At 39.4% G+C, this 15558-nt stretch overlaps 1 protein-coding gene across 1 annotated transcript in view; it reads right to left on the bottom strand.

Moving 5' to 3' along the window:
- The window catches only part of LOC146361047 (bone morphogenetic protein receptor type-2-like), a 34538-nt gene extending 19917 nt beyond the window's left edge, over nucleotides 1-14621 (bottom strand). Inside the window, exons 1-3 of the mRNA XM_084922086.1 lie at nucleotides 13690-14621; nucleotides 3362-3547; nucleotides 1333-1512 (exon numbers count right to left, since the gene is read on the bottom strand). Coding sequence (XP_084778212.1) covers nucleotides 1333-1512; nucleotides 3362-3547; nucleotides 13690-13768 — 445 coding nt within the window. The 5' untranslated portion in view covers nucleotides 13769-14621. The remainder of the gene's footprint in view (nucleotides 1-1332; nucleotides 1513-3361; nucleotides 3548-13689) is intronic.
- Nucleotides 14622-15558: the final 937 nt, after the last annotated feature.

Here is a 15558-nt window from a genome sequence, read left to right as displayed (position 1 = left end):
GCAGCATTAGCAGCTGTAACCCCTAAACTGAAAGAGTGACTCCAGCAGATTCCATCATATCATCCAAAAAAACAGTGCAGTCCAGGAAACAGCAAATTTGTGAACCCTCAAACTCCCAGGCCTGATAGAAGACCTGAGCTTGAGAAACACACACATGGCATACAACTAAACCCTGAATTGGGACCTCCTGCATCAATAAATGCGTACATTCTCTGTAAACTTCTAACTTCAGTAATTTTAAATAAAATGATGAATTCCGAAGCTTTACTTAAATTTCTGTACCTACAAGTTTCTTCACTACACGAATAGGCGTTAAACCAATCGCCTGTTTTCTAACTCGTCTCAGTGCCTCTTACCTAGACCTGAATGTCACTCTTGAATCTTGGCCTAAGATCATTCAGACAGCCAACTGATTCAAACCATTTCCTACTTCTAACAACACAAGAGTACGTCTGCCCAGACATGCCGAGAAATAACACCGTACTGAAAACGGAAACAGGATTTAGAGTTACAATACAACACAAACTTGAGTTTCCAGCAGCATCAATTTTTTTCCCCTACAATTTCTTTTCTTTGTCATCTGTCTACACAGTTGAACAGTCACCGGCACACCCACAGACAGACGGATAAAGCAGACGCCATGTAATCCGTGGAATGCAGAGAGACGACATGGATGGTAGGAAGCGTGTTTGTGTGTAGGCAAGGGAGATGACGAGCTGCTGTTGCCACCGCCCCCACCTCATGCTCTTTCATTCACGGGTCAACCTTGAGAAGAACTAACAATTAATAATTTATCTGTTTGCTTTGTTTGACACCTTTCACAGTATTCAGTCACGACTTAAACCAAATCCCCTATCAACCACTGTCATGGCCCTTTAGGGGTTATAATCTACACGGCTCCTGAGAGTGGATGTGGACAATACTATAATGTCATTTGTTGTATCCAGTTCTTCATCTTTCTGATCCACCGTTGTCAAGGTTTTCTAACTGGTGACAATTGGAAAGGTCATCTCAAAGTCCCTGTTGCTAAATGATATAGCAGACTAGCAAAGGGGGCTAGAGAGAGCAATAAGTAGGTGTAGCTATGGCAGCCCTTTTTTGTCTATCTAGGACTAAAAAAAGTCAATGTCACAATTAATAAAATCATAAATTTGGATCAGATCTGACTTTAAGCCAACTAATTTGCATTCATTGGCTAGAGGAAGACGAGACCTTTGGCTTGAAATTCACAACACTGACAGCATGTTTAGTATTCAATTTTATGTTCTGTAATCTCTCACAGGTGGCTGGGCGTGAGGCTAAAAGGTAACGGGGGTAAGAGAGTGTTCTTACGTATGGGCTGCGCAGTGGTGGGGCTTGGCAGCGGGAAGTCCTCTGTGAAGTTCACATTGCACATGTCACTGCCACAGCAGCAGAAGTGGTAAGTCCCATTCTGTATCTGTGGAGGCAAGTTGGTAACCACACAGCGGTCATCTCGGCATGCCTGGTTGTCGCCTAGGTGAGTCCAGCAACCTGAAGAAGGGTAAAAAAAACAACAACAAAAAAAACGTTGGAGAAACCCACCCAAAAAACGCATTAACCTCTCAGGTTTAAAATAACAGTTATTGAATGCGACAGCACAGATATAGTGTCAGATATAGTGAAAGTAAAAACTAATTTTCCTGTTAAGTTTGACCATTTTATGGACAAACTATGTTTTTACTGTTTCACTAAATAAAAAGCATCTTAAAAACATGATTATAGATAAAAGAAAAACTGTGATTTTATGAAACAGATAACAAAGTTCTGTGTCTATTACATACTATATACTTTTGACTATACCCTTGGATGAAGGCATTTGACAATGTGTATGTACAAAGGAGTGCTGAAGTGGACATTCAAAATAGCTCTTTTTGAGTCTATTCTAGGAAACCATTTCAATGTAAAAATTGAGCTTACAGCTCTTTTCAACTCTTTCAGATAACTTGAAACATTCATATGAATTTTCAAGTAGTGTGGTAGAGGTCAGCTTCTGTCACAAAGAATTTTTCCAGCCAAGATTGAGACAAATGAAATATGCGTAAGGAGCCTTTTATTTCACTTTTTCTTAAATAATATTTCAGTCTAATATGTCACAAAACAGATAAAGATTCAAACATTTGTCTCTCCAACAGACCAACACCCCCAATTATTTAATTTACTATAATGTAAAGGAAAGCAGCAGATTATGACTTTTAAAGGGCCTGCAACAAGAAGATTTCTGCGTATGAACCATTAACATTTTTATTTACATCTTGAGCAAATGATTTGAACGGTTGATGATGACTGAAAAAACAAAAATGGAGGATTTGTAATTTTTCTTACTGCATTCTGGTTAAAATTGTGTCCCAATTTATGGGTTTTTGAACCAATTTATGGAGAAAATGTCTTTAAAATGCAAATGAAAACATTGGGCACCGCATGACATTGAATACTAAAAATACTGTGACAAATGATACAATATAAATACAAGTCTCTCAGGCTTGTATTCGACCCACCCTTCTGTCTTCTTTTATGTGTTGTTTGAGGATGTAACCTTTCTGAACATCCAAGCGACAGCTTTATATGTCAACGATGAATTCATTCTTCTCCGCATTTAAAGCATATCGAACACAGATGTTTTGTCTTCTGGTTTTTGTGGCCCTAAATGTAGTCAATGGCTCCATATTGTAGTGACTTATACATTTGCCCACCAAGTGAAGAGTTGCTGGTTTGATTCCAACGACTCGTTGTGACTGTGTCAGGAAGGGAATTAGGCATAAAACCTAAATTAAACATATAAAGCTTCCTGCTGTACCAAACCCTTGTAGCAAGTCAGCATTTAAAACTCACAAACAACACATGCTCTCCTCACCTGCATGAGTAAAGCAGGACAGCATGTGTTTTTTTATGCATCCACTACATTAGTGAATCTCCTCTGTGGTTTTCCTGCTTTCCTCTAGCCTGGCAGATCCACACATACTTTTCTAGTATATGATGCTAAAAATCAAGTTGTAGGTGTATTATGAGCTGAACTGTTGCTAAGCCACAACGTACGGAGTACTTTCCACACAGGCCTATACACAACAATTTTACTGAGTAATTAAAAACTGATGATATTAATTTTCTGTCAGCCCACTACTTTAATAATTACACAGTTTCATGCCGAGAACCTGGAATGATTAAACATTCAACTGACATATACTAAGATTGATCAAGGATTGTGAAAATAACTAGCACCTGGTTTTCCCACTAGTGACAGCATATTTGTTGCAGTCACAAAGATTGTTTGAGCCAGAAAGGTTCTAAGCTTTTTGGCGACTTTTCACAATCTAACAAACAAAAATTGTCAGAGTGAAAATACCTTGCTTGACCAGGCGCACTTCTCCTGGAGGAGTTTTCTCCCACAGCCCAAAACAGTGGCTGCCTTTGGCACATCGGATAGTGGTATTCTCTGGGGAGACCCGGCCTTCACCCCCCGCCACTCGTTCCACCTCCCATTGCTGCTGCTGGTCTGTGAAGGCACATTCCCTCACCTCACCCTGCGCCGCTGTGAAGAGACAGAGAGCAAAGATGTATGTTATGTAAAAGAAAAGAAAAAAGAAAATTATTATTTTATATACATTTAGAGAGAGAGATATTTTTGTGTGTGTGTCTGTGTTTACGTGTGTGTTATAGGAGCTATAGAGGTAGGCACTGGAAGGATCCAAAGAGAGAGAGAGAGAGAGAGAGAGAGAGAGAGAGAGAGAGAGAGAGAGAGAGAGAGATATCTATCTCTATATATATATCTCTATATATATATCTCTATATATCTCTATATATATATCTCTATATATATATCTCTATATATCTCTATATATATATCTCTATATATCTCTATATATCTATATATATATCTCTATATATATATCTCTATATATCTCTATATATATATATCTCTATATATCTCTATATATATATATATATATATCTCTATATATCTCTATATATATATCTCTATATATCTCTATATATCTCTATATATATATCTCTATATATCTCTATATATATATCTCTATATATCTCTATATATATATCTCTATATATATATCTCTATATATATATCTCTATATATCTCTATATATATCTCTCTATATATATATCTCTATATATATATCTCTATATATATCTCTATATATATCTCTCTATATATATATATATATCTCTCTATATATCTCTCTATATATATATATATATATATATATATATATCTCTCTATATATCTCTCTCTATATATATATATATATATATATATATATATATATCTCTATATATATCTCTATATATATATATATCTCTATATATATCTCTATATATATATATATCTCTATATATATCTCTATATATATATATCTCTATATATATATATATCTCTATATATATCTCTATATATATCTCTATATATATATATATATATATATATATATAAAGTCTTCCCACAAAGACAACTGCTTCTCTCAAGCAGAAGATTAATACAAATACCAATTTCAACTCTAGCCTGAAAGACATAACACATTCACATACAGAGGAGTATGTGAGGATTGGAGCCAAAGGGTTCCAAATGGCACCAATTAAAAAAACATCAATAAAAAGATGAGTAATAATAGCAGTGTCTAGAAGACCAGACTTTAAGCAGCTCAGTGTGCATGGTTAAGTTCCAACCTTCCTAAATAATGAAACAATTTTATAGGTCGTATTACATAAAATCAGAATAAACCTTGAATCTAGTGTAATATTGTTGATTTTTGTGTAAGAAGTCAGAATGTGTCCGTTCTCCTTTTTTAATGTGCAGTGAATGTCTGGAAAACTGTGTGCCATGCCAGCAAGAAATGTGTGCACAGGATGCTTCCGTGGGTAATTTCAGATAAGGGAGACATAATATTCTACTTAGTTTCCTTTACTCCCAGCTCCTCCCTTTCCTGAGGGTGTGGGGGGCTGAAAACTGTTTAAAGGGGCGGACAAAGGAAAGTGGCTGTGCTCAGCCCAAGGTCAAGCTAGCTTGTGTGGGCAGAGGGTGACATGATGGAGTGGTAGCTCTGCTGGGCTTGAAGCCAACTCTCCTCCGCTGCTCCCATCATCTGATAAAGCTATCAACCCTGGTCTACTGTGGGCCTCGGCGACCCTCAACCTGTGGGCTCCTCACTGCCTTCTGTTCTGTGGGTTGCATGCTTTGTAGAGCGGGAAAGGAGTTCAAACTCATGGTTATAACTATGTTGAAGAATTTTCGGTAAAATTCTAGCAGGGTGTTGCATTCTGATTACTAAATAGTACACGCACTAACATCTTATCATACATACGGCTCCATATTGTTTATATTCCACCAATCTTAAATATGACAAATAAATGCTGCACGGTTGACAATGGGCACAGAAAGTCTTCTGATGCAGCTGTGTTTTCATTTTTCTTTACTTTGAAGATTTGAAAAATAACTGATCTCTCAAGTCACATTTTTTCTTATTGAATAACGTCAGTGAAATCTCAGTGTCTGAATAGAGCGTTTGTGCGTTTCTTACATTTTCTCCCTGTTGAAAATATTTTGCAATTCCAAGGTGTTTTGATATTGAAAGAGACAGACAAACACTTTTTCTGACCAAGAACTTGGAAATCAGGTATACTATTTAAAATACTTTTTTTTAGAAAGGATCATCAATACAAAACACTTCAAAATAACTTCTATAAAAGACTGTTCTACTGTTCATGGCAAAAGAAATGATCCTGCCCAACATTTGTTCCAACGGTGAGTCAGCAAACTTTTTGCCAAAACCTCCACTTCAAGCATGATTGTTCAATTGCAGCACAGCCCCCACGACTGACTTTGGTAGCTATTTGAAGCGTTGAATTTATCCACATGTTGCAGCAGAAAGTACCGAGAGCAGCATGTTAGGAGGAAGGCAGCAGCTCCAGTGCTTCATCATCACATCCTGTAAAGGATGTGCTCAGAAACAGTATTAAACCGTAGGTCACCCATGTTTAAGCAGTGTATTTTTATGCTACAGGCTTTCTTTTCGAGAGTACGGCATGACTGAAACATAACCATTGTGAAATCTTTTGACAAAACTGATTAGTATGGGCTGTGTATTAGTCATGCCATACCCAGTATTGTGAACACATGGATAGCAGAGAACCTCTCAGCTTCTCACTGGGACTCCTCTGACCGTAATTTAATTTGAAAACAACAGCTATTATTGCACCTCTTCACTGTCTTTTACTCATATCTCACACCACTTTTGTTTATAAATACAAGATTGCTGTCCACTATATGCATATGATGATGTATTTTCAACCTCTTATTTATCATTTATAATTTTCGTTGGCCTTTTCCCTTTTATCATTTAATAGCCACTTCTAAAAAGGCGGAAGGCTAAACATGTATAGATTTAATCAGCAATCATCTTTTCTTTTGTCATTTTCTATCATTTGTCAGCACTCAAATTCAGCAATAACACTGGTATAGATGGTGGAAGTCAGAACAACTCTAGTACAAAGAGGAGAAACATAAAGGGACAACAGAAGGAAGTGCAGAGCCTGTGACAACACCCACAAACAGTTAAACACTCTTGTATGCCTGGCTTGGTAGAAATAAAATAAAAATAGTAGTGTATACAAAAATTATTTATTAATACTTCTATTAGTATTTAAAGTCATGACATGAACCCTTTTCATAAAGCTTAATCTACAAGAGCGTTGAGGTATAAAAACAAATAAAAGCCCTCATCCTGTCAAGCAACGTGCCCACAGTCCCCCAATCCCTTCACTCCCACCCAATCTAAACCCATGATTGCCTGTTTGGCTAAAATATCATTATACCACACTGACTGACCTGCAACACATTCAATAGTTCCATTCTGTTTGTGTGGCTGCACATAACAAGCGTGCACAAGATTAACAGAGAACACGGGTCACACGGCAACTTCTTTAGCATCTATTCACATCTAAATCTTTACAGGAAAAGACATTCATCGTCTGAAATGTATTTATTGAATTTAGTAGCTCAATATACAAAAGTAGACTGAGAAGGAAGACAGTGGAGCATGGAATGAAGCCAAGTGACCCAGGCTTTGCTCATTTGCAGTCTGAGCCATGGGAACAGTCCAGTAATCACTTTTCATTGGATTGCCTGCAACTCTACTTGACTTGAGTTCCGTGTTTTTTGGTTTTTTCTTTCTCCATTTATGATTGGTCATGGAAGGCTCTGTACCTGGGTGCTGTGGGTCAGAGTATGCAGGCAAGGCCAGTGGACCGAGGAGGAGAAAGGGGAGGAGAGAGGGGGTAGTCATATCAGAAGGCTTCAGAGTAGTTTACTGCTCTGTGCCTCTTCATTGGATGGTGGCGGGCACTGCTGAGTGTTTACCCATGGCCCAGTTATTTGCTAATCTCTCTCCACCTCCCCCAGCTGGCCTTCAGTGCACCCTCCCACTCCTGTGGACTACCCCCTTCCCCTACTAAAAAAAACAACAGCGATCTAATCTGGCTCTCTCTCCCTCTCTCAGTGCTGCCAAGGCCCATAGCACCAATGCAAGAGACGGCAGTCTGAGACTTGATTAAAAGTCACCCAGTGCATGGATGTGTTGGCTGTTTTTTCTCCACACATTCAAGATTAGAGATGCAGGATGGAAAAGGAAAGGAGGGAAAAAAAACAGAGCAGGGCTTTTTGACTAAAGGCTGAAATGTGCTTGGTGCATCATGCACACACCATCATCTCTGCTGGCACGCGATCACGGTCTACTCCAGGGTGCGAGATGTGCTCTCTTGCTTTGCTTTTTATGTGGAGCTGAAAGTATGCTGCACATAGAAATTTTAAACAGAGCTGATTCTGACTCAAACAAATATATTCCAACACCTGTACTACTAAAACACACTCATTTCCTTCTAGTGTTTACGTTTTCATTTCACATCTCAACACAACACAAATATGCTGAAAATGCAGAGGGGCATTATCTTTGCCCAGGAGCACGGTGTTTTCAGTGTCACAAGAGCTCAAGCTGCTGCACGCCGACAGCCATTAAAACACTAGTGTCTCTAAATTATATTGTTATTTGGGTGCATGCTTGCTGCTGAGGTACGATGGACAGGAATTTAAGGTATTTGCTGACACTCCCAATTTTTCAAGTCCCCTGGCTGAGTTTTAAGATGCTGGAGATGTGGGGTGAGGAGAGTGGGCTTTAATCTGTCCCATCTGTTGCCTCAGGGACTGCCCCCCCCCCCCCAAAAAAACAAACAAAAAAAAAAAAAACACCACTCAGTCTGTATCTGTCTGGGTCTGGTACAGTTATGCTAATCCTGTGGCTTGTACTGCCCCTCAAAGCTTAAAGGCCTTCGTTACAGACCACCATGTATTTATACTAAAACCCAACCCCCCACCCTCTTTCTATATTTAAAACTTTCTCAAATATTTCATGAAAACACAGATGAGAACTAGACCGAAGAGGTGTTTATTATCATTTTGCCCGTATAGAATAATCTCAGATTTATGGATAAGCTCTCATTTTAGGCTGTGTCTGAATTTAGTCTGTGTTTATAACACCATTATTTTCTCGTTGAATAAATGAACAAGTACAGGCTTGACGGGCTACATAATAGCTTGACTGGTTGATTTCCCCTACACATCCACCCACTCTACCAGAGGACTGTGGCTGTCTGATATGGTGGATTTTTCACCTGTTCTCTAAGATCTAACACGTGCTGTAATGTTCTGCACAACTAAAATCTCAGCTCAATAAAAAGATCTGAAACAATTAGGTCACAGAAAGAATGGAAGCCAATGACTCTGGTAGTTAATTTATTATGCTGCTACCATGCAAAGAGCGGACAGTCATCGCTAGTTTAAGCTACCATCAGTCATATTTTCTGCCATTTTGAAATATATTTGGCACTGTATTTTAAAGTGGTTTGAACTCAGGGCTGATAAAGAATGTTATATGCATATGTTCTTGGTTTCCTGAGTTGCCATTTACTGTGATTTGCATCAGTGCTGTACCAGCTAAATGGTATTGTGATAACTAGTTTAGAAACTACAAAACCTTTTTTTTGTTTTTCCCACCGGCATCAATTATTCCTATCAACACGGTTTTGCAGAGAGGTGGTCTCTGGTTAGCGCTGGGTAGCTAGCAGAGATGTTCCAAATGTAAGTAGCAAATAAAGTATCATAGTAAAGTAAAACTCTAGATTCCTCTCTACTCAAGTTGGAACAGCATAACTGATCCTCCTCTATGATGACAAGCATTCCCAGTGTCCTACTTACAACTAAAATGTTTGAATAACACACTTCTAGAGAATCCTTAGGCTAAGCTAAGGTTGTCATCAAGAGGCCTGCTACCACAGCCATGCTACAATCTATCTCTACAAATCAAATAATTGGCTATAAATCAAGTGACTAATAGCTTAGGACTAGCTAATGTCCTTTGTTATCCTAGGGGCTAAAGGTAGCAAGATAATACCCAATAACAGTAGTTGGAAAACAATTCAACTAATATATTTAAGACATACTCTTTAGTTGAAAAAATAAAATAAAATAAAATAAATAAAGGAAGACGAAAAAAATAATAAAAAAGTGGAAACAACACTCAATCTCACAGTAAATAAAGGTAAGTTATGATACCATCGCTGTCATTTGTATTATCTGGGGGGGTTTTCATGTAAGAAAAGGCAGTGCACATGAATGACTACGACCACTTAAGCCATCATGTGACAGGCTTCGTCTGTAGTCCCAGCCAGGTAACTTCATTAACTTTTTACCCCACAAAAATGCTGAATGCTTGTTGGAAATGTAAAGAATGTTTCATACTTTTGAATTTTCGACTTAAAAAAATTAAGGTAATCACATTTTTTCAATTATCCATCAGGTTAATTAATACTGTTAAACTCTGCCATCAATAATACAGCAACCATGCTTTGGAAAGTGTGATATTTCAGATTAAAAAAAAAAAAGTCAAGGTGAACAAAATCAAGATTTTATATAGGTTTTAAAACATTACTACCAGCTGAATTCCAATATTAATCCAATATCAGGTGCTTTATCTGATCACCTGGCCTGCTTCATTTCTGCTGCCTTTTTCCCTTACTTTTGTTAAATGCACATCTGGTCTAACTTCCTACCAAATGTTAATGTTATGGAACATAATAACTGCACTTCATTCTGTTGCAGCTATCACTGTAAGTCAATGTGGACATGAGGAATACTGACGTCTGAGGATTTAAAACCTACAAAGAGGAGGATACGCATTTGCAGCAAATTCCACATAAGTGGCAGTTAACAGATTGCCTTCTTTTTAAACCTTCTGTTCATGTAAGTACGCACAAACCCAAGCAGAACTGTTAATCCACACACTGAACAACACTTTTTGCACACTCTAGATGTATTGTCTGCACTGGTCAAGGAAAATGCCTCGTACTAATCATAGGCTGTCACTCTGAGTTACCATCTCAAGGTTGCACCTTTTGTTTTCTAAAGCATCCGCTAATTTCTCCTTTTTGCCAAATCAGAAGCATGTTAAACACTGCTCTATTGTATCTCTTGCTGCTTTTACCTCCGCCCAGAACTTAAACCAGTGGTACTGGAAGAGAGACACATTGATTTTTTTCAGCTAATAGAGTACAACGCTGGCTGTATTAGAGATCAAATGGCCTCCCACCTCCTGCCCATTCCAGCATCCATTGGTCTGTTTCTATCTGCAGTCAGTATCACATCTTAAAAAATAATGACGAGGACCAACCAAAATATCATGGAATCAAAGTGAGGCCAGTGCTTTTCTCCAGCCTAAGCTTCTAATTTGCACTGGTCCAGTTATATAAATATTATTTCTGCTTCTACGTGGCTGATATTTTAGCATTTTATGAGTGACTGCCCTCCTGTTTACTATCCTTCTGCTTCTCAGGATGTACGGCATCACATCCTGAGAGCTTAATGCACACTCAGCAGTGTAGGGTGAGGGCCAAAGTGGACACAGCTTGGTAATTTGAGCTTGTGGGCTTTGGGTAATTTTTTTTTTCACACTGCTGACACTGAGTAAAGACAGTTAAATCATTCCTAAAGCTTGGTTTGATTATATTAGTGTGCATCATAATAAGCCACTATTTGGATTACTAATTCTCTCAAATAGCTTTCAAAGAACAAAAGATAAGCAGAAACTATTTTTGACAACATTTAACTGTCCTAAAAATATTTGATAGGTGCAGCCTGTAACTCAGGGAAAGTTCTCTCTGTGCCATCTTCGCCACCTCTCTGCCACCAAGACAAATTCCTCAAATTTTATTGAGAGTGATATTTAAATAATTCTGATCCATCCTCTTCTACATGTTTTCCAACCAAACTTGCATTTTAAAAGAATGAGCAAATCAAAGGATCCACAGCAGTTTACACCTGGCTAAAAGAATTCCATGGCCTACAATGTGGGCAGGACGCACATCTAACAACCACACCACAGTCCAACAGGAGTCTGTAATCTTGAGCCACTAACTTCACTTTCTGTTGAGCCACTGATGTGGCCAAGCTGACAGCTTCAAGAGACCTGCCGTGGCCTTGCAAGGCTAGTGAGGGGCGACCAGGCTAGGGAACAGTAGGTCTGTCAACGCCACAGTATGGGGCCCTCGAGACAATGTCTTTAGGTTTGGGCAAGCGGAGCAAATGAGCAGGCCTTTTATTCTATAGTATATTGGTGCTACTATAATCCTCTTTGGACCCCCAAATCTCCAGCTTACCCGGTAGAAGACTAAGTTTTTGGCTGTGGTGAAAAAAATTTATATTTTTTAAATTGTCGCACAGATTTTCAGCATGAATATGCTACAACTTAGGCCTTACTTGGAAAGAATTCTCTGTAAATAAAAGCCCTGTTACAAAGAAAGCCTGTGGGCGCACTGCAGGTATGGTGTGCAAGTTTCTGCCATGTTTGAAACGGTTTCTACATGACATATTGGAGCAGCAGGCATACACCTACACCCACATCCACATACTGACGAGTCACCAGGGACAGTCAGCGAAAGGACGACCCAGGCCCAGCTGCAAACAGGTTAAACACATGGCAGCAGAGGGAATTCAGAAATGAACAGAGGTAACAGAAAAGTCATGAAAAGGGGACAACGGGAGGAGGAAAAAAAAAAAAAAAAGCAAGACATTTAGTCAGAGAGATGACTAACACTTCTGCCAGATATACAGCCCTGTGCTGCTTCTCATCTTCATCGTTCCAAGGATGACCTCAAGATCAGTGCACCGGGATGTGTCTGCTTTGCATTCATAAAGCAACAGCATAGAGAGCAAGCAGTTTGTCTTCTTTCTCTCTGACTGCTGTCCTAATTAATTTTGCACAGTCCAACGATTTGGATTTATTGGTCGTTTACACCACACATACACACATAAGCGTCAATTAATTGCCCTTGTGTTGATTACTGAAGTAATATGTCAATCTTCTGACAGTCGGCGCAAGTAAGCCACACTCATAAAGGTAAGGTATATTATAATTAAATATCAAATGACATCACCACAATTTACATTTTGCTTTTTGTTTGTCTTTTTTTTTTTTAAAGCATCTCTGTAAATGATTTTAGCCACAACCTGAAAGGCCCTCTCTTCAAGAAATGTTTGTCTATTGAATCATGCTTTTTCTCCACTAGATAGGTACAAACCCCAGTCAATAGGTCTCACATTAGGTTAAAAAAGCAGACTTCAATGTCATGTTATAAAACCACCTTGTGTGTTAAATACACATCTAAATGCAAATAGGGACACCATCCGCAGGCAGCTTTAAAATATGAACACAGTCACACAGTGTATTCCAATTTTGCTAAATGCATTCTTATACTTTCCTATGCAACAGCAGTTTTAAATGTGGGTTTCTGATAATAACCTGTCTATGAATGGATGGAGGAGCCTAGGCAATAACACACACTCACAGAAATAATAATACATTATTAAGAAGCACACACATTCACACCCACGCACTGGGATGGGCAAACCAGGCAACACAAGCCCCCCTATTTTCAAACACGGTGCCAGAGCCTGAGCACAATCTTGAACTTCACCTAAAGCACCCATCTTTTAAAATACCTTCCCACACATTCCACCTGCTCCCTCTTCTCTCCTCCTTTCCCTGCATACACTGCTCCACTATCTCTGTGCAGCTCTGCTACTATCTTATCACACTCAAGGTCTCACAGAAGCCTGGCTTCAGCCCAAAGTCTTGAACAGGGGGCACAACTTGGCAGACAATGGCTGCAGTATGTTTGGCAGTGTTTTTCCAAGCACTTTTGTACACCCAATGATTAAAATAAGCAAGGGGTGAATTTGCTGCTGTGTTTAAGAGACGATATCTATGATGTTTTATTACATTCAATGATATGAGTGCCATAGAAGACTCCAGAAAAGACCTAACCAGACAAGATGCGGGAGAAGAAAAAACAAACAGATGAGGCAGACGCACACAAACACAGGGAGCAACAAATGTCTTTCGGATTTTTTTAACCACAGCCAAAACACACACGCACACACACGCACACAAATAAATAAATACAATTAACAAAAACGAAAATCGTTTTATATTCAAACATCTGCACCATGGCGAAGGTATAGAAAGAAGCAGAAACCAACAGGAAAGCATTAAATATTAATGAGGAGCACATTTTCTCTCAAACCAAAAATCTATTTACCAGTAACACACTCACCAGCCACTGAAGTCAGGAAAATCGCCAAGCAAATTCCAAATTCAGCAAGCGACTTTATCGTGATTCGGCCCACAGCCATGACAGTGTTGACTGACTTTGGTCTCGTAGTTAGAGGTCCACCGAGTTTTCTTTTTACTTCTTCTGTAGTTCCCACTTTGTTTTCAGACCCTCTCCCTCACGTCATAACTTGAACTACTCTCACGGACATGGAATAATACATCGAGCAATTGTGCAAAAAAGTAACGCTGTTAGGTTGGAGTCGGTGATTTGTTCACGATCGTTAAGTGCAAATGAAAGTTAAGTTAGTCCCGTTTCCGACCCCAGCACAGCCTGGACAGACGAGCCGAGCGGCTAACTTGTTTGGCGGATCTGCCATCCACAACTAGCCAGCGAGGAACGTCCATATCTGCTAGCTAACATGCTAGCTGCCAGGGGTTACTGTCTGATACTACAAAACTTAGGTAAAGAGGGTAAATACCACGAAAAACCAGGCACTCAGTTCTTTCGTCTAGATTTCAAACCATTCTCAGCTTTAACCCTTTATAAAAATGTCCAGTCGTCGACACTTACAGCTATAAATTCAGCATTTAAAGATTAGCCACTTAGCCCGGATAGGTCGCAAGCTGACTGCTCCCGAAGCTAACCGACACTAGCTTAATTCCAAGCCAGTTACTTCTCTGTCCCGTCTCATTTCTCGCGCTTCCTTACAGAAGAAAACAAAATTCATAAATCAGTGGCGCCTATACTGAGCTTTTCTGGTGTGCGGTACACCGCGACTACTCCTCCGGCGCTGACAGATGGCGGAGGGAGGAGATGGATATCTCTCGTTCTGAACAGGGCGGCTGGGAACGCCTCGTTTGCAGGCTTGTCTGGACCGCTCGTCTCCGGTATCAGGTTGCTGTGGGTTGGTGTTGGGGGTGGAGGACAGAATTCCACCGCGGGAGGGGTGAGCCAGCGCCACTGTGCTGCAGACTATGGATACAACACCCTGAATCATGTGCTGCATTCAGGCTGTCGATGGAACTGTCGAAACGTTAATTACTGTAAACACCGGCCTGACGTTAACATCCTATACCTCGAAAAACAGTCGCCAATGTTATACGCCAACGTTATTACACGGTTATAGTACAAAGCGATAGGTATTGATAAAAACAAATAAATAACTGCTGTTTGTTAAAAGATGATAACAATCAAACATGCTCAAATATAAAGTAAAAGTAAAGTAAAATTTTGTTTATATAGCACCTCTCAAGATAAAGTGCTTCACAGAAGCTAAAACCTAAAAATAAAAATCAACCAAAAGCAAGTTTAAAAAGATGAGCGACCACGGAGTCCACAGATCTCAGGCTCAAAGGGAGAGAGTTCCACAATCCGGGGGCCACAGTTACAAAAGCTTTGTCGCCTTTTGTTTTCAGCCTGTGTGTTGGACAACCAGCAAGCCCTGGTCACATGACCTCAGGGACCTGCTGGGAATGTATGGATGTAAAAGTTCACTTATATATGTTGGTGCTTGTCTATGCAGAGCCCTGAAAGTCAAGGTCAAAACCTTAAAGTGGATTCTGAATTTAACAGGGAGCCAGTGCAGCTGAATCAGCAGGGGTGTGACATGGGAGTACTTGGAGGACTTGGTCAGAAGCTTTGCAGCAGCATTCTGAACAACTTGCAGATGCTCCAAAGAGGCTTTACATAAACAAGTCAACAAAGAATTACAATAATCCAGATGAGATGAAACAAATGCATGAATGACAGCTTCCAATTCGGAGCGCGATACAATGGGACTCAGCTTAGCAATGTTTCTCAAGTGATAAAAACAGGAGCGAACCAGAGATTTTACATGGGCATCCAAAGTCAGAGCTGAGTCAATAGTAA

This window comes from Perissodus microlepis, chromosome 23 (genome assembly GCF_051167445.1).
Source record: "Perissodus microlepis isolate ML-2025 ecotype Zambia chromosome 23, ASM5116744v1, whole genome shotgun sequence".
NCBI lineage: Eukaryota > Metazoa > Chordata > Actinopteri > Cichliformes > Cichlidae > Perissodus > Perissodus microlepis.
The sequence above is the reverse complement of the archived record's forward strand: the minus strand, read 5'-3'. Positions and strand labels throughout refer to the sequence as shown.